The sequence below is a fragment of the Anas acuta genome, unplaced genomic scaffold, assembly GCF_963932015.1.
Source record: "Anas acuta unplaced genomic scaffold, bAnaAcu1.1 SCAFFOLD_283, whole genome shotgun sequence".
Classification (NCBI taxonomy): Eukaryota; Metazoa; Chordata; class Aves; order Anseriformes; family Anatidae; genus Anas; species Anas acuta.
In genome coordinates this window covers 24,930-44,244 of record NW_027076112.1, presented here as the reverse complement: position 1 = coordinate 44,244, position 19,315 = coordinate 24,930, and the positions used below count along the sequence as shown (strand labels likewise).

At 34.3% G+C, this 19,315-nt stretch overlaps 1 protein-coding gene across 2 annotated transcripts in view; it reads left to right on the top strand.

The window, feature by feature from the left end:
* Positions 1-19,315, top strand: part of LOC137848985 (maltase-glucoamylase-like) — a 40,645-nt gene that overhangs the window by 9,340 nt on the left and 11,990 nt on the right. For both annotated transcript variants that reach the window (XM_068668465.1, XM_068668464.1), the window contains exons 8-34: positions 894-993; positions 1,870-1,982; positions 2,458-2,583; positions 2,931-3,062; positions 3,493-3,609; positions 4,018-4,131; positions 5,043-5,127; positions 5,835-5,952; positions 6,529-6,700; positions 7,500-7,616; positions 8,039-8,193; positions 8,633-8,717; positions 9,094-9,150; positions 9,794-9,918; positions 10,478-10,566; positions 11,309-11,358; positions 11,842-12,012; positions 12,862-13,011; positions 14,363-14,572; positions 15,772-15,926; positions 16,766-16,934; positions 17,578-17,674; positions 17,780-17,892; positions 17,980-18,105; positions 18,322-18,450; positions 18,573-18,680; positions 18,981-19,043. In XM_068668465.1, coding sequence (XP_068524566.1) covers positions 894-993; positions 1,870-1,982; positions 2,458-2,583; positions 2,931-3,062; positions 3,493-3,609; positions 4,018-4,131; positions 5,043-5,127; positions 5,835-5,952; positions 6,529-6,700; positions 7,500-7,616; positions 8,039-8,193; positions 8,633-8,717; positions 9,094-9,150; positions 9,794-9,918; positions 10,478-10,566; positions 11,309-11,358; positions 11,842-12,012; positions 12,862-13,011; positions 14,363-14,572; positions 15,772-15,926; positions 16,766-16,934; positions 17,578-17,674; positions 17,780-17,892; positions 17,980-18,105; positions 18,322-18,450; positions 18,573-18,680; positions 18,981-19,043 — 3,246 coding nt within the window. The remainder of the gene's footprint in view (positions 1-893; positions 994-1,869; positions 1,983-2,457; positions 2,584-2,930; positions 3,063-3,492; positions 3,610-4,017; positions 4,132-5,042; positions 5,128-5,834; positions 5,953-6,528; positions 6,701-7,499; positions 7,617-8,038; positions 8,194-8,632; positions 8,718-9,093; positions 9,151-9,793; positions 9,919-10,477; positions 10,567-11,308; positions 11,359-11,841; positions 12,013-12,861; positions 13,012-14,362; positions 14,573-15,771; positions 15,927-16,765; positions 16,935-17,577; positions 17,675-17,779; positions 17,893-17,979; positions 18,106-18,321; positions 18,451-18,572; positions 18,681-18,980; positions 19,044-19,315) is intronic.

Below are 19,315 nucleotides of genomic sequence, written 5' to 3'. Positions count from 1 at the left end.
ATAGCTCTATCAGCTGTTTATGTTTTTTTCCTACTTATTTTCCACCCCACTTTATTAATTTATTTATTTTTTGTCGACAAATTGATCCAGTTTCCAAGAAGCAGATTATTGCTTTTTTAGTTTGGATTCCCGTTCGGAATATATTTTCGTTTGTTTCTTTGGGTGAAATAGTCAAACGATTATCGCTGTAGTTATTCCTAGCTTTTGGCCTTTTTGAGAAAAGGGAAATATCTGCTAGAGTGTGCTAGACAAGGTAATATTGCAAAAATTAAAAATAAATAAATAAGAATTACATTTCTGATGTAATTTCTGGCACGTTAAAGTTAGATCGATGCAGCACTGACCCTCTTGTTGAAATAGGATTCAGGAGAATGGCTCAGTACTTACATATTTTAAAATATTGACTAATATTTTAAAATATTAGTCAATATTTTAAAATAGAAGTAACAGCCCATAGGCGATATTTCAATATTTTAAAATATTAGTCAATATTTTTTATTTTATTAGTCAATATTGACTAATAAAATAAAATTAGTCAATATTTTAAAATATTGAAATATCGCCTATGGGCTGTTACTTCTATTTTTCTTTTTCAACCCAAAACTAAGGCAGGTCGCGTTTGCCTACAACCAAATGCGTTGTAGAAATTTTTGTGTTTATTTTCTTTCCATCCCTGGTAGAATTTATAATCTTCATCCTTTTAATAATTGTTCATCAGAGGTTTGAGGTCTTATCTGTATGGCTCCAAGGGAAACAGGTTTTCCTTGATTCTGGGCTTTTGATGAATTTTGAGCAAATTTTATATTCCCATTTTGAGAAGCTTAACCTTGCAGGTGATACATTTTTTGAGAGATTGTTTTTTTTTTTAATAATCTTTTCTGTTTTCCTTCAAGAACATGGATAACTTATACGGCGTCCAGACTTTCTTCTTGTGTTTGGAAGACACGAGTGGAGCCTCTTTTGGTGTTTTCTTGATGAACAGCAATGCCATGGGTAAGCACGCCTTCTCCACAGCAAAAAAGAAAAAAAAAAAATCCTTTTTTTTTCTATGATCTGCAGGGTTATTACACTGCAAAGCTGCTGATTTCAGTTTTTAAAGTATACAATATTCTGTTAAATTTTGAAAGGAGTTGTCTTAAAATGTGTGAACGCAGTCATTAGGGCAAGAATTTCCTTGCATATAATATTATTATTATAAGCATTATTATTATTATTATTATTATTATTATTATTATTATTATTATTATTATTATTATCATTATCATTATCATTATCATTATTATTATTATTATAAGCATTATTATTATTATTATTATTATTATTACCATTTATTATTATATGAGCTATGCAAATAGCTCACAGTTATTAAGGTTTTGTTGACCCCTGCCATACACCCAAAGGACATTTTCGTTTGGGGTCAGGGATGTTTTGCTACAAGACATTTAAAAGCAGAACCTAAATTTAAAATTAAGTTTAAACAGCACTTTCAAATATGTGCCCTTAATTTTCCTTCGTTAAGGCAAATTGTGCTTATTTTCCTTAATTAAGGAAAATGGTGCTTATTTGGATGCTGAAGTGAAATATTCCAGTGTCTTGAGACTGAAACTTCAATGAGAAGGATTTCTTGTTTCGGACTGTAAAGGAAAGTAAATAGAAACATTTTAAAAATTAAGATAATTAACATTTTTAGAAGGAGCTGAAAACTTTTCATTTTAAGTAATTTATCTTTTAATTTATCTTTTATATTTTTCATTTTAAGTAATTTAGCTTTTGGGTTTACTTGATTTTTTTCCATCTCATATCATCATAACAGTTACTGGAGATTTAGGAAACATCCCATCCCATTTTTGTGTGTTTTTTGGCTTGCAGAGTTCGCCCTACAACCGGCGCCAGCAGTCACTTACAGAACAATTGGCGGAATTCTAGATTTTTATGTCTTCTTAGGTGACACTCCCGAGCAAGTGGTGCAGGAGTACGTGAAGGTAGGCGTCCACCCTCGGGGGCCCTGGGCGGTTCGGTTTTGGTCATTCTGTTTTAGGCAGGGTTGATTTTTGGCCAGATGTTCTCCAACCTTTGGCTTTGCTCTTCAAAAATCAGCATTATTGATGTTTGGTTCATAATCGCGTTGAGTGTCGCGACGTCGAGTGGTGAACGTTGAACGTTAAAATTCCAAGCATTAAAATATTAAATAACAAATTATTAAATATTGTAATTATTTTAAAAAGAGCTTACTCTTTTAAGGATAACAAAATAATTCAATGGGTATCAATGGATACGTCGTTCTTGACATCAGCATTTGGCTGTTTTTTGGGGAAAAAAAATTAGGAAAACTTCACAGTTGACGGGGATTGCATCAAATGTGGCTTCTCATGCTCCAGCTGAATCTCTCTGAGGAGTGCAAATTTAGGGAATCGGACCCAAAAATCTCATCCTTTTTTTTTTGGTTTTAATTTCCAGCTGGTCGGAATGCCGGCGTTGCCTTCCTATTGGGCTCTGGGCTTTCAGCTCAGTCGCTACGATTACGGGTCTCTGGACGAGGTGAAGGCGGTTGTGGAGCGGAACGTAGCCGTTGATCTTCCTTTCGTGAGTAAAAATGTGGCTTTTCATGGCGAAATTGAGCAGAAACAACCAAAATAGCTTGTTTTCCCAATGTCCGAAAACAACCAAAATAGCTTGTTTTCCCAATACCTGAAAACAACCAAAATAGCTTGTTTTCCCAATACCTGATTTTCTGATGCTCTCAGAAGCCACAGAACATCAGCATCAAGAGCCGTTTTTTTCCCAGTTTCATGAAAAAAAAAAAAACAAGACTGGTGGATAACCATTAAAAATAGACGCCTGCATCCAGTTGATTGCATCAGTTGCTTTTCCAGAAATTTTAATCAAAATGCAGCACATCCCGGAGTCAAATATTGCTTCTTTTCTTTCAGGACGTTCAATATACAGACATTGATTACATGGAAGCAAGGAAAGATTTTACTTACGACCAAGAGAAATTCGCAGGCCTCCCTAAGTTTCGAAATTATCTGCAAGGCTATAATAAAAAATATGTTCTCATATTGGTAAGCATTTATTATTATTGGTAATAATTATAATCACGTTTTACTATGACATTACATCAAATACATATTATTATATTATTATATTATTATATTATTATATTATTATATTATTATATTATTATATTATTATATTATTATATTACTATATTATTATATTACTATATTACTATATTACTATATTACTATATTATTATATTATTATATTACTATATTACTATATTACTATATTACTATATTACTATATCATTATATTATTATATTATTATATTATTATTATATTATGTATTATTCAAAATAAATGATTTTTCCTTCTTAAATAATATCAGGATAATTGAACATTGCTACAGTTGACATCCTTAGAGTTGCTGGGCTCAATAACAGCAGGTGCACATTTTCTGTAGTTTTGGAATTTTATTTCCATTTTTTTTAGGATCCGGCTATCAGCACTGAGCCTCTTAAAAACGGTTCGGACTACCCAGCCTATCAGAGGGGAGAAAGCAGTAAAGTTTGGATTAACGGATCTGATGGTCTTCCCTTAGTTGGCGAGGTAAGGAAATATTTCATTTTTTTTCGCAGTTTTCTCTACATTAGGTCAAAAGGAAAAGAACCATTTTAAAAGGCCAGTAAACATCGGTTTATTTTCAATTATTTTCAATTATTACCTAGCAATTTCCCCTTCAGCGCTTTGAAATTTTCTTTAGAACAAGTTTACAAATGCAGCTGCTTACGGCACAATTTTGCACAACTTAATTTTGACTTAAAACTGACTTTTGAGCTGAAAACTCAAGACATTAACTTCTTTCTGAGTGTAAATTCTTTTGCAATCCATATCTCAAAAGTTTTCTCCTGATGGCTGTAAAAATGCTGTCCTGCAAAAATAATTCTCAGTTTTAATACCCAGAATGTTTCATTTTTTTAATTTTTTAATTTTTTAATTTTTTTTCCTTTTATTTAGGTGTGGCCAGGCAAAACCGTCTTCCCAGATTTCACCAGTCCCACCTGCACCAACTGGTGGGTGTCAGAATGTCAGACGTTTTACAGGGAAGTGCCATATGATGGACTCTGGATTGTAAGGAATTCACCCTTTTTAAATTATTTTTGTAAAAAGGAAAAAAAAAATCAGTTTTATGGCTCAATGGGTTGTTTTATTCTGCGATGAATTTGGAGAAAGGTTTATTGTGACTAACCTGAAATCCATGCAGGATTTGTACATCTCTTCTGTAATTTTGATTTTTTTTTTTTTTATTTAATTTTAATTTAAAGTTTGTAATTTAAAAACTTACATTTTACCCTAATGCATTGGATACTTGCTTCCTTCAGTCAAGGCATATTCAGTGTAATTTTATTTATCAAAGAATTGATGACCGTGATCATAATTCCTACGGTAGCTTTTATTTTTAATAAGCTATGTATGTTTTTAGGTAGAGAAAAAGTGAACACCTTTTGTAGGATTTGGGATTTTTACGGGGTAAGGACATTTTTCTTTTCAGGCTGGAACATGCAGCCTGTGGGTTGTTTTTATTTTGTGCAAATATTTGGGACTTTGTAGAAAAACAAGGCAGGATTTGGGAAAAGCTGTAATTTCTCCAGTTTGGGTGAAATCCTGCCATCACCACTTTGTTCCAAATTCATCATTTTGACCTTCAGAAAGACTTTTTTTGATGATTTCGTACATCGGTGTCGTGGCTGCTGGAGGAAATAATAAATATTATTTTCTGTGCTTCTTGTGGTCAGCAGCTACAAGTCACTTTGCAATGACATACATGTCATTGGCTGAAAGTCCAAAAAAAAGTATCGGTGTTGGGAATGTCTTAGCTTCAATTTGAAACTGGAATTTGCCTATTTTATTTTATTTTATTTTATTTTATTTTATTTTATTTTATTTTATTTTATTTTATTTTATTTTATTTTATTTTATTTTATTTTATTTTATTATTTTATTTTATTTTTTATTTTATTTTATTATTTTATTTTTTTCAGGATATGAACGAAGTAGCCAGCTTTGTTCACGGCTCAAGTAAGGGTTGTGAGCAGAACGAACTAAACTACCCACCTTACACGCCCCGTAAGTCTGTCTTTAGAAAACAAAAATCAAAATCTTTTAGCAAAAAATCTGGGGATAACTGTGTTATCAGTTAAAAGGATACGGAGGGATTTTACTGTGGGTTTTATGGATTTTTTGAGTACTTTTATCGACTGAAAGTACAAATATACCAAATGCCAGGTCAAAGATGTGGTTTATATGGCTCACTAGAAAAGAATATCTTGGTTTACACCCACCGGAATAATAAATGAAGGTTGTCAGTGTGTTAATTGTGTATAATAATTGTACTTTTTGTTGTTTTATTACCATCTATATCACCTACTATTTCAATGTCAATAATTAGAGGTGCAGGCAATGATAAAGCGGAACTGAAATTCTTTATCAAGCCAGACCTTTGATCATTGCTGGACAATGGTCATGGCCACGTCAAATGGTTCAGAAATTTTGGGGTGTAGTTTTCGGGCGAGTCCTTCCTGGCACGTGAAATCCGGCTTGAAGCTGGATTTAATCTTATTAAATCAGAAAATTTGATGTACGTGCAGCCTCAGGATGGTAAATCCCACCCCATTGGCAAAGCTTAGGAGTGTGTAGGGAATTATTTAATTTTCGATGTGGATTGCTGTGAGATACAGAAAGTTTGAAGGCAGAAATCTTCTTTGTGTTTAATTAAAAGTAAATTGATTAAATTCAGTCCATTAAAATGCATTTCCCAAACTGCTTTGTCACAGAAATTCTTGACCGAGTCCTGTATTCCAAGACGCTCTGCATGGATGCAGTGCAGAACTGGGGGAAGCAATACGATGTCCACAACCTTTTCGGATACTCCATGACTCTGTCAACACAAGAGTAAGGAAGGCTTCTTAACACCTCAAATTAAAAAAAAAAAAAAATTAATAATAATCAGAGTATCATAGAGCCATTACGGTTGGAAAAGACCTTCAAGAGTAGAGCCAATGCCCTCAATTTTGGGCAATTCACTTTCCAAGGTCTATACGAATTGTCATCTCCAATCTTTCTACAGTGGGCATTCAAAATTACATTTTTGAAATTAAAATTATTTTTTTGAGTCAAAATTCAAACCACTATCATTGGGTTTTGGTGACGCAGTTCTGTGCATAGAGCAAAGCTGAAAGGAGACCCAGGCTTTGTTATTTAGAGTTAAAATGTGATGAAGGCTGGCAGGCAAAAGCAAAAGGGTTCTTTAAGGTTAGTGAAATTAACGATGCTAGTGAGATTAATAAAAAATAATAATTTAGTTAATAGACACCTTAAAAATTAGGGGAGTCTGTGTCCTTTACTTATTTATCCTGGTAAATCAGTGAATGTAAGTGTAGGTAGATCTACTCATCTCCATACCCAATTTATTCTTTGCCTAATTCCACCTTTCTTTGATTTTTATTTATTTATTATTTTTTTTTTCAGAGCCATCAAAGCCATATTTCCTGGGAAACGAAGCTTCCTTCTTTCAAGGTCTACTTTTGCGGGGTCTGGGAAGTACGCGGGGCACTGGCTGGGAGACAACGCCGCCACGTGGGATCAGCTCAAATGGGCGATTCCCGGAATGCTGGAATTCGGGCTCTTTGGAATCCCTTATGTAAGAAACGGTCACTTTTGGTACCTTTTTACAACAAAATGTTTAAATTATGCTTGATATGTATAAGCCCATCTGCATAAACGTCTTTTTGTAGACCCATGGAATGGTTTTTGTTGGAAAGGGCCTCTAAAGATCATGGAGTTCAACCTAATTCCACCTTTCAAAGCTTTAAATTAATCCCCCTGGGAGTCTATTTAAATATTTTCTTCCCAGGAATAACTGATTTTATCTTTACACCATTTCCCTCTGTTGAATATGTGTGTGTGTGGATATCAAATATAGGATTTTGTGCTTCAAGCCACCTCATACCTCTGGGAAACTTTAAATACAGTTATTAATGAAATAATATTATTCATTTAATATGAATTAATATTCATAATAATTCATTTTTCTTTGAATTTCTGTGACCTTGGTACTGTTATGCTAATTTATGCATATTAGCACCAATGAGCAGTGTTAGCTTGGAGTTGGTTTCACTTTCTGTAGGACCTATATTTGAATAATTCTAATTCCACGTGCACAGAAGTTGGGCTGAAAAATATTTACTGAAAAATCAATTTCTACCTGGCTACTTCGTGTAACATCTCCAGAATTCTGGGGTTCAAACAGAGGAAAACACAATGGAAAATATAAAATTTAGGTACAGATGAGAGATTTGGAGAAATGGGATGGAGAAATGAGATGAATGGCTCTGTGACCCCGGGCAACAATTAGGGATGAACACAGAAATCTCCGTATCTTTAGAGGATTTTTGGTGGAGATGTGTTGTGCGCTCAACACATTCTGGTTTTATTTTAAGATTGGAGCAGATATTTGTGGTTTCTTCGATGACGTCTCAGAAGAACTTTGCCGGCGATGGATGCAAGTAGGAGCATTTTACCCATTTTCCAGGAATCACAACACAGAACTGCGCCAAGTAAGTTGTGCATCCTGTTACAAAGACTCATCTTGTGATAAATCATCACGTTTCTGTTCTGGTAGTTAACACTCAATTAAATTCAGAATCTATGAAAATAAATTCAGAATTCTGAAAAACAGATTTCTACCAACAATAGTTAAACAGTAGACCGGTTTGAAATTGGTGCCACCTTACGCTTAGGAAATCCCTGCTGCAAATAATTTAGGGTTCAGAAAGGTTTAGCTTTATAAGGATTAATTGTAGGCACCAGAGAATATGCTTGGTGAATATGAGAATATGCTTTACAAAAATATGATTTTTGTAAATCAAATTTCATCCCCGTTGGTGTCCACAAATGCGTTGTGCTTGCCACAACATCCTGATTTTTGGCAGCACCCCATAGACCACAGAAATTAAAATCGCTTATTGGTTACTTTCAGCCCCAGGACCCTGCCTACTTTGGGGCAGATTCGATTTTGGTGAAAACTTCAAAGCACTACTTGAACATCCGCTACACGCTGCTGCCCTACCTGTACACGCTCTTCTACAAAGCTCACACCCAAGGAGACACGGTGGCACGGCCGGTTTTGCACGAGTAAGTTCCCAAATCCATTTTTTTTTTCCCTAGAAAGAAAGAATTCTATCCCAAATCTAGTTTTTGAAAGACGCTGCGCATTGGGATACGCGCAATGTCTGAATTTTGAAATACCATTTTGGAGCAATCTGGAGAGTCATCAAATCCATCTATAATTTCTGCACACACGTAGTGATCATTTTTATCAGTTACTCTAAGAGTTGCTATGAAATTTCATTAGCAGTTTATTAAATTATTCTCTGTTAGCACGTCTATTTTACAAATTTAATTTTCCTGCCTTTATTCCCGTTTATTTTCTTGATATCTTAAACTACATTAAGAAACACACCCAGACTCACTTATGCACAGGCGTAATTAATGCAGGCTAAATTAATAAGACTAAATTAATATTTACCTAAGATTAAGCACAATTAATGCCATTGCTTTCCTTTTTGCTTAGGTTTTATTCTGATGAAGCAACGTGGAGCGTGGACAGGCAGTTCCTGTGGGGTCCTGGCCTGCTCATTAGCCCCGTACTTGACCAAGTAGGTTTCACTGCCTCGATGTTTGATAAGATTTGATAAGATTTGATAAGATTTGATATTTGATATCTTTATATCAATCCCCGTTATTAATTCCTGAGGAACCTCAAGTCAAAAATTTCAACTTTCTTACAGTAAATTGCAGCAGAAGCCCCTCAACAAGTTGAATTCCTTGGCCATCTTCCCCCCTCATTCTTTTATTCCTTCAATTCGAAAATGCCTTCCGATTTTCTGAGGTTTGGGACAATATCGTTACTCTGCCTAAAAATAAGGAGAAAGATCGGATTTTTTTCTCATTGTCAGCTTTATTTTGGAAATTTTGGTTTATCGGATTAATTTGCATTCAAATATGAAATTTGTCTCTGTTTTTGCCTTGTAGGGGGTGGACACAATTGAAGCGTATATTCCTGATGCTGTCTGGTACGATTATGAAACGGTAAGGAAATAGGAGAATTGCTATTATATAATTAATTGTTAATATATTGCTATATATTATATAAGGAAATGTGGAGAATTGCTGATTTTTAGCATTATACCATACTGATCTCTGCTGGTTTACTTTGGGACCATTGGCAGCAGTACGGATAATCTCAGGACTGAAACCTTTTAAGAAAAGGAGGGATTAAGACGAATTGAGGAATTAAGAACTAAGTCAAAAGGGAGAGTCAAGGAACTAGGAATTAAGCCAAAATAAATAAATGGGAAGTAAGTAGAAGGAAGAATTTGGGAATTGGGAATTAAGTAAAAGGAGGAATTAAGGAATTGGGAATTAAGTAAAAGGAAGAACTTAGGAACCAGGAATTAAGTAAAAGGAGGAGTTAAGGACTTAGGAATGAAATAAAAGGAAGAATTAAGGATTTAGGAAATAAAGAAAATGAAGAATTTAGGAGCTGGGAATTAAACCAAAAGGAAGAATTAAGGAACTGGGAATTGATTCAAAAGAAAAAAATGAGAAGAATTAAGGAACTGAGGAATTAGATTAAAAAAAAAAAAAAAAAAAAGGAAGAAATAAGAGGAAAAAGGGAATTAAGACAGCAGTGGGTGATGCAACCTAATTTTTCTTCATCCCTACCCAAAAGGGCGCAAAATTGTCCGTCAGGAAGCAGAAAATGCCGCTCTACCTGCCCGCAGACAAGATGGGGCTTCACCTGCGCGGGGGCTACGTTTATCCTACCCAGCAGCCAGCGACCAACACTGTTGAGAGGTACGTCCAAGGGCGAAATATTTTCTTCACTAAAATGGCAGGAAAATGGGATTTAAAGGAAGGGCCTTGGGGCCACCCAGTTTCAGGAAATAAATACATAAATAAAGCAGTATTTGGAGCATAATTATTCCTTAGCAGCATTTTAGCGCTATTATTATTATTATCTAGCAGTATTTAACATTTGAAAGTTGGAAATTAAGGACAGGCACCACTGATTTTCTCAATGTATTCTCAAAATATTTCTAATAATTCTCAAAAGATTTCTAATAATTAACTAGAGAAGATTTTTCTCTTTTCATTCTTTTTCCTTTCTTTTCCCTTTTTGCAAACTTTCGGTGGATTTTATTCTTTTACTTGAAAATCATCAAACACGTAAAGCAGGGACCAACACAAGACAATTTTCAAAGTTTTGAAGCCCCCTTGAGCTCTATACTCTTAAAATGAGCATTAAAGACTTTTTTATTTTATTTTATTTTGCTTTAAAGACTGTTTACTACACATCTAATTTTTTTATTTATTTTTTATTAATAAATGGTGGGGTTTTGGTTTTGGCCCACAGCCGTAAGAATCCTATGGGACTGATCATTGCGCTGGACGACAACAACGAAGCCACTGGGGAGTTGTTCTGGGATGATGGAGAATCTGCACGTGAGTCTTGATCAGCTCTTGTTAGTTCGGGAAAAACGCCCCCAAAATATTTGTAGGGTTGATGAGGGAGGGTTATTGGGTTGGAAGGGTCCTTAAAGATCATTAAAGATGTGTACCCAAATGACTTTCAGTTGGAGCAAGACCACAAAACCCAGGTTCACCAAGAAAATTTGGTTAAAGATGAAAACTTTTAAATTTCTGACCTTTTGGAATGAATTAAATTCCTGGGCAGATCTGCCAAAATGTTGTTAACAGAAAAAGTGTGCCTATCAACACAAATTTTTTAAGACAACTCCTTCCCATGTTCATGAATTTGAATAACATACCGATATAAAAAATATATACATATATATTTTTATTTTAATCTTGAGGGATTTTTTGGAAAATGAAGAATGTTGATTTTTCTAAGGAGTTAGGCATTCTGAGGATTTAGGCATTCTGTTATCATTTAATTAGAAAGGATACTTAAATCCTTCAAGAGCTTTTGAAGCCTCTTTGACCTTCACGGAATTCATGCTCCTACATCTAAGATATTCTGCAGCATATAATATCATGACTTGATAGGTAAAAAAAAGCCTTTTGAAAAAGCCTAAATTAAAAGTCACTGAGATTTCTGGAAAATAAAAGAATATTGACGCTCTGGGTCAATTCCACAAAAGAAGGAAATTGGCAGAATGCATTTTTTTTTTTTTGACGTCTTTCATTCTGTGCTGTAACCAAAATTTATTTTTCTGTATTTTAGCTTCCAATGGCAATAGAAACTACATTTTCTATGAGTTCAAAGTTTCCAATGTAAGTATACGTATGTTTTAAAAAAAAATAATAATTTTAATTTCCAATGTTTAACTTCTATGGGTATTCTTTTCCCCTTTCCTTATTTTCCTACAATACTTAGTAAGAAACGGAGTATTTGGCAAAGTCTAAGAAGTGCCATTTTCAAAATATTATCGCTAATAAAATTATTTATAATATCTGAAAAATTCCAGTTTCTTGCCATATTATAGAGTGAGAAAAAACATCTGCTTATAGAATTTATAAATTCTATAGATTTATAAAGTCTATAATGGAGAAAAACTGTAAAACATCATCAGCAGGTAGAACTTGGAAGGAGATTAACACAATGCTTGTGAGTCTCAAAATCTGACAAATTGACAGAAATCCTTGTATATTGGAAAAAAAAATTAAGCTGAATATCTCCAATGAGTGAAAGGAAGAGCGGAATTAAAATCTGGGGAAACATTGGCAATTCAATACAATTATTTCATTGTTTCTCAGAACATGCTGCAAATGAACGTCATAAACAACAATTACTCCGACCCGAATAACCTGACGTTCCAAGAAATCAAAATTTTGGGATTGCAGCAGGAACTGATGACAGTCACGGTGCTGCAGGGAAATGCTGTGCAAGTTTCTTCTCCTAACATCACCTATAATCCTACAGACAAGGTAAAGAACGGGAGGAAAACTGGAATTATAATTTTCTGGAGTCGTGTATATTAGATATTTAAATATTATATATTATATATATTTAAAATTATATGAATATATATATAAAGTAATAATATTATTATATCTGCTGGGTATATATTGCAGTGGAAAGTGGCCAGTAGTATTGTAAATCTTTGGTATATGCAGATTTTACTGCAGAAAAACAAAGTGTAATTTCATTAAACGCGTGTATTTAGGTGGCAGATCTGATTTGCCCTCAGACATTGTGCCCAAAAAAAGATCGTTAATTATTTATGTGGGTCAATTACAATTATAAGGGGAGGAATGGTTTTAGGATTGTAGTTAATGTTGCAGGAGGGTAAATAATATTTGCCTTCTTTACCACTTAATCAAAGAGTTTTCAAATTGTAAATATAAAATGTAAAAAAAAAATAAATAAATAAATAAAATATATATATATATATATATATATATATATATATATAAATTGGCTTAAAAAAATTAAGCATTTAGTTAAGAGCTGTGCGATTTTCTTCAGCCCTAGTGTGCTTCCATGTGAGTTGAGGGGTCGGAGCATTTCCAGATCTGTGCGTGAATTTGGCAAAATTTAACATTGGGTTAATATTTAATGGCTGAAATTATTTGACATTTGGAAAAAAATAAGATTTGGAACAAACAGAGTGCATAAAATGTCATGTTGGGCAAGTTCTTGTTTGTGCAGATCTTAAAAAAAAAAAAAAAGAAAAAAAAAAGACAATAATGAATGGGATACACAATTTCCTGTTAATTTTTGTTAATATTGTTAATAATGTAAATTTTTAATTGCGTTATTGTTAATTTCTATAGTTTGCTGTTATAAGTGGGCTCCAGCTTGATTTGGGCAAATCGTACTCCTTAACGTGGACTCTAGGAACCCGTGACACCGAAAAATTCGATTGTTATCCCAGCGCAGGGGCCTCCAAGGAACTCTGCGAACAACGCGGCTGCATCTGGGCTGTAAGTAAAGATTTGTCATGTTTTAAGAATCATAACTTATTTTTTTTTACAAGAACTGTGGTTCACTGAAGCTGTTTTCAAGCAGTTCTGAAGTCTGAAAATTAGAAGAAAATCTGGTGTTTTGGGAAATACATTAAATAATAATATAGTGTGTATTATTATAACATTGTATTTTTATTATTATAGAAAATAATAGAAATATTAGAAAAACAGATTTTTTTTTCTATAAAAATATTCTATAAATTACTATAGAAATAATAATAGGGTTGTAAAAAATAGAGGAAACTTGAGATTCTTACCTTCATTGGGCTCTGCCATTGCCAACAAGACCTGCAAGGCATCAGGTTTGGGATTTTTTTGGATTTTTTTTTAAATAATAAGCTTCCATAGATGAAACACATTCAGCTAAAATCTGTTCCTCTAGAAATCCAGAATGAGAAGAAATCCTTGAATTTCAAAGGAGTCTTCCTCTTTCTGTGAATGCAATGGGTTGTGTCCCTGTTGGATATCTCCAAACCAGAATTCCTGTTCCTGGAGATTTTTACGTAAAACGTAAAAATTTGGATTATTGTGCATGGTTGGATTATTGTGCATGGTTGTGATGACCATGACATCATGATGACAGCCTGGAGTTCTGGATGAATTGCCTGAAATTTGTCGTTATTAGAAATATTTGTCGTTATTAGACATATTTGGGGAATTTTAGATATTTGGGAATGGCTCTTTGTGCAGAAGCATGTTTGGCCAAGTTCTGAACTATTTTAAATATTTTCTTAAGTTGAGTGAGACCTTGAATTTGGTGACAAAAGATAAAAGTATACTCATTAGGAGCTAAAATGCAATGAGCAGGCGTAGAATTTTTTTCGCACAAATTGCAGAAATGGTGATTATTGAGAGCTGATGTGTTAACCAGTGTCGACGCTTGGAATAATTCAAGGGTGGAATAATGAACAAGTTCATTATTTCTAAAGCGGTGCAGAAATCTGCCTTTATTGCTTAACGTTGGGGACAAAAGTGCGTTATCTAAATAATAATAATAAAATAATAATAATTTTATCTAAATAATAATAATAATTATTATATAATAATAATTATTATTATATAATATATTATATAATATAATGATATATAGTATATTGTATATAGTATATATAATATAATATAATATAATGATATATATTATAATAATAATTAATCTAAATAATAATAATAAAATAAATTAAAAACAAAAAAAACAAAACAAAACAAAAAAAAGAAGAGTTTTTGAATCCTTGCTGCTTAAAACTAAATTAAAAAAAAAAAGAAAACCAAGCGACTCATTCACTAACTGTCCAGGTGCTCACATTTTTAGGAAGATACCTCCAGTTCGAACGTTCCCTACTGCTTTTACGGCTCTGACAACGGTTATTCCGTCTCCAATGTCCAATACACGGCGTCGGGGCTGGTGGCCAACCTCACCCACACCAACACCACGGCCAGGGCTTTCGGGAGGTCCACGTCGCCCATCAGCACGCTTCGCCTGGAGGTGATATACCACAGCAACGACATGCTCCAGTTTAAGGTATTTCTCCCAATTTCGGGTCCTCCGCTGGCTAAATTCGGTATATTTCTCAGAATGACATTTTGAGTCTGTTTAGTGTTAATCTGTCTCGCCAAAATATGATTTTCCTTTTAACCAAATGCTAGGTCGAACAGTTGGACTTGATCGTTTTTGAGGTCTTTCCTCACCCAAGCAATTTTTGTGTGATTCTGTACAATTCTGCCTGAATCTGTGCAATTTAAAGAGTGTTTATTACTCTTAGGCTATATCTTGTTTTTCGTGGAGGAATTTCGTCTCACTTTTTCTGCAGGAAAATCACCGATTGAGCATACAATGTCAATGTACACGTGGGAAGTCATGGAACTGAAGCGATTTAATTGATATGATCAGTTCTGTTATGAAACATGACTTTTTCTTGACCGTTCTACTTCTGAAGTCTTAATACCTTATCGTTTAGATTATAATCGATTACTCTACATTTAATAAAATAACTCTAAATTGGGCATGTTATTAAAATGAGCAGACAAAATTCTTGAATCGACTTGTGTCATCCTACATAATGCAAAAGACCCAAAGAGTATCCTAAATCCATCTTAAAATGGATTAAAAAGTGAACCAAAAAGGTGAAATCCTTCATATCTAAAAATATACTTAATATATCTGAATAATTAAGAGTAATTCCTTGTCCAAAATAAAATCTTTTGCTCTTTATTTTCCAGCCCAAATATTTTTGAAGGAATTTGAGAAAGGAATATGTGTTGAAGGAAAGCATTTAATAAATTCACAATTTTTAAAATTCTTTTTGTTACTGGCAAGGTTTTGAAAAACGTTGTGTCTGACTTGGAGTCCTCCAGTCTGTAAATTCATTTTATCAGTCGATAGGAATACTGTGTAAATTAATTTTATCTAATGCAATAGGAATACTACTTTTGCTATTTTATCTTGAATTTCTGAAAATAAAGGTTGTTTTTATTTTTATTTTTTATTTATATTTTTTATTTTTTTATTTTTATTTATTTTAATTTCATTTTAATTTTAATTTTTAATTTTTAATTTTATTTTAATTTTTAATTTTATTTTAATTTTAATTTTTAATTTAATTTTAATTTTAATTTTTAATTTTTAATTTTATTTAATTTTTAATTTTTAATTTTAATTTGTATTTTTATTTATTTTTGTATTCCACGTGCATTGACCTGAATTAATTTTTCCCTGCATAGATTTATGATTACGCAAATAAAAGGTACGAGGTGCCGGTCCCGCTGAACCTCCCCAGCACCCCCACGAGCACGATCGAGCAGCGACTCTACGACGTCACGGTCCAGACAAAGCCATTTGGGATCCAGGTCCGACGCAGGAGCACGGGGACAGTCCTGTAAGTCACACTCACTCCATTCCCATCAGGATTTTGAGTTGAAATTTTCATTATCTTCTCTTTTCCTTTCCTCTTTTTTTTATATATATATATTTTATTTTTTTATATATTTTTTAAATTTATTTCCCCCAAAGAGTTTCTTTTCCCATATCTAATGCCACATAGGAGTTTTTGTAGAGTTTTTGTGTCCCTCCCAATAAATGCCCACATCTGTCCAAAGCTAAACTCTGCTAAACTGGCAATCACTCAACTTTTTCTTAAGTAAGAGATAATTAACCCAAAGTTAAACAGAACTCTCCATTTCAGTAACAGGGCAATTAATAAATCCGACAAGATTAATTTCTTCCCTTGGTGAAGGAAACCAACCCTAGAACAATGAAGTTGGCAGCTGCAGGTCTTACTCTTTTCAAGTTAAATATTTTTTTTTTTGCCATTCCTTAAAGTAATCAGAATTTAATTGCAAGTTGAGATAATTTGTGCCAACAGGAATAAGTGAGTTTTTCCTTAATTCAGCCTCCCACATCTATGTCAGCCATTGGAAGATCTTTCCTGGGTTGTAACTCAGTTTTTAACAGTAAAAAAAAGCTGATTTTTGTCTGTTTTGAAATGATTTGCACCCAAAAAAAGAGAACATAAATTAAGCTCAATAAATAAAAAAATAAAAATAATAAAAAACCACCAAACCTCCTAATGTTCTCTAACCTTTCTTGATAACCAAAGCAATTTTATCCCAAATTTTGTGCCCAGCAAGATATTTAGAAAAGAGTCGGCCTTGGAAGGGTCGCCAGCCGAGCACGACGCTGAAATCACCATTTTGTTGTTTTTTTGCCCCGTTCTAGCTGGGATTCGCAGCTGCCCACGTTCACGTTCAGCGACATGTTCATCCAAATTTCGACCCGCCTGGCCTCCCAGTACGTCTACGGCTTCGGCGAAACCGAGCACGCCTCGTACCGCCAGGACTTGAACTGGCACACGTGGGGGATGTTCACCAGGGACCAGCCTCCTGGCGTAAGTGATGACAAATTCCCCTTTTTTTTCAAAAAAAAATGTTTTTTTTTGCTTGGCGTCAAACAGCATTAATTTGGCTACGAGGGGTGTCCTCCAACGTTCACCTCAATCAGATCTTAGCAAACTCCTGAGATGTTGGGATTCGGTTAGGAATTTTTTAGGAATTTCAGTTTTCCTCCTAAAGAGGAAAAGCCAAAATTTTGTGTCTACACATTTGTCTATTACCCAAATATTTTCAAGGGGTTAGTAGTGTAATAACAGCGCTGTATTTTAGCTCAAATTTCCAGCTCAGGTCTTGAACCATCTTGAGAAAATGAAAAAAAAAAAATAAGAGAAAACCACCAAGAGAAAGCCACCTGGAAATACTTGAAAAAAGGTTTTCTCCTAGAAAATCTATTTTTAGCAATTTTTAAAGGCAGGGATACATTTGCTTCCCCCCTTCCAAATTTTGAGTATTTTGACCTCAAAATTTGAGGCTGACAGTGATCGCTCCTGGTCAACGTCTACCGCGGTATGATTTTGAATGTTTTTGGTTGGCTGTTGTGTGTCTGATCATTTATCTGTAAAGTATCATTTTTCGGGAGATGCAAATAAGCAGAAGGTTGATGACGTCATTCCAATAAAAATTACTTTTTTTTTGCAGTACAAGTTGAATTCCTACGGTTTCCAGCCATTCTACATGGGTCTTGAAGAAGACGGCAACGCCCATGGAGTTCTCCTGCTCAACAGCAACGGAATGGGTAAAATTAAAACAAAAATCACTATTTTCACCTCGTTTTAAAGCTCAGGTTCTGAGGTAGCAGCTTATGCTATCTGTCGCCTCACCGCCCGCTCTCTGTTTCCAGACGTGACGTTCCAGCCCACGCCAGCTCTGACGTATCGCACAATTGGGGGAATTCTGGACTTTTACATGGTTTTGGGTCCAACACCGGAGAGCGTTGTTCAGGAATACACCGCGGTACGATTCCGGCTACAAATTCGAATTTTTTGTTGTAGTTCTGTTTTCACCTGCTTGTATTAAATATTTTTTCTTCTTTATATATAGCTGATCGGGCGACCAGTATTGCCACCCTACTGGGCCCTGGGATTCCAGTTGTGCCGCTATGGATATGCAGATGACCAAGAAGTTGCCCAATTAGTGGAAGACATGAAGGCAGCCGGAATACCTTACGTACGTAGAAAACCAATAAATTTGTCAATTCTTGGCCTCCTCCTCCTTCTTGGCAGGAAATGACCCAAAAAAAAAGGTCATTTAGGTCAGAGGTTGGACTCGATGATCTGGAGGTCTCTTCCAACCTAGAAATTCTGTGATTCTGTGAAAAAGGCCTTTATGTTGATTTTTCTAGATTTTTTTTTTAATTATTTTCTTTTTTTGTGTGAACCACAGGATGTGCAGTACACAGATATTGATTATATGGAGCGGCAGTTGGACTTCACGCTTAGCCCGGAATTTGCTGGATTACCAGATTTAGTTAATAAAATAAGAGAAGAAGGAATGAGGTTTATCATAATCCTGGTGAGTTCGGCCTTCTGCTTTTCGGCTGCAGTCTGGGATTGATTAATGCGGAATACGTTCAGCAGGGTTTCTGCATTTGGTTTTGGAAGATAAAATTAAAATTATTTTATTCGTAATCTTAGGATCCAGCCATATCTGGAAACGAAACCGATTACCCCGCCTTCGACAGAGGTGTGCAGGATGATGTCTTCATAAAGTGGCCCAATTCCAACGAAATCATCTATGGAAAGGTGCAGTTCTTAAACATTTTTATTTTATTTTTTTTGGTATTTTATCCAAACCAGCATCATGCCATCCAGGATGTTAAAAGACTTCCAATCTCACATTAATTCCCAAATTTAGGTGACTTAAACCAAAACACCTTTGGTTTGAGTCACCGCTGGAGAATATAGCAAGCTGCTATGTGAATCTACATATTTATATGGATTATTTTGAATCTGTGATTTTAAATAGATATATTTATATAGATTATAAAGCCATATATTACACCCAGTTTCATTTGGTTAATGTGATGTTTTTTCTCCAATTAGGTCTGGCCGGATTATCCCAACGTGACGGTTAATAACTCACTGGATTGGGATACCCAGGTGGAAGTAAGCATGAGTACTTTTTGTCAGTAGTCACAAATAGGGCAGGAACACCAAATTCATCAGATTATGGCAAAAAAAAAAAAAAACGGATGATAAAACTGAGTTGGTGGAGCAGGACAGCCAAAAAAATTTTTTTAAAAAATACAGAAAATGGAAAATACCACGGGCATGACATGCAGAAAATGTCAAACCTTTCTTCCAGAACATCTGAAAAATGTAGCAAAAACATTTTTTTAAGCCAAATTCCATTGTTTTAGCAGTGGGATGTTTTCAGT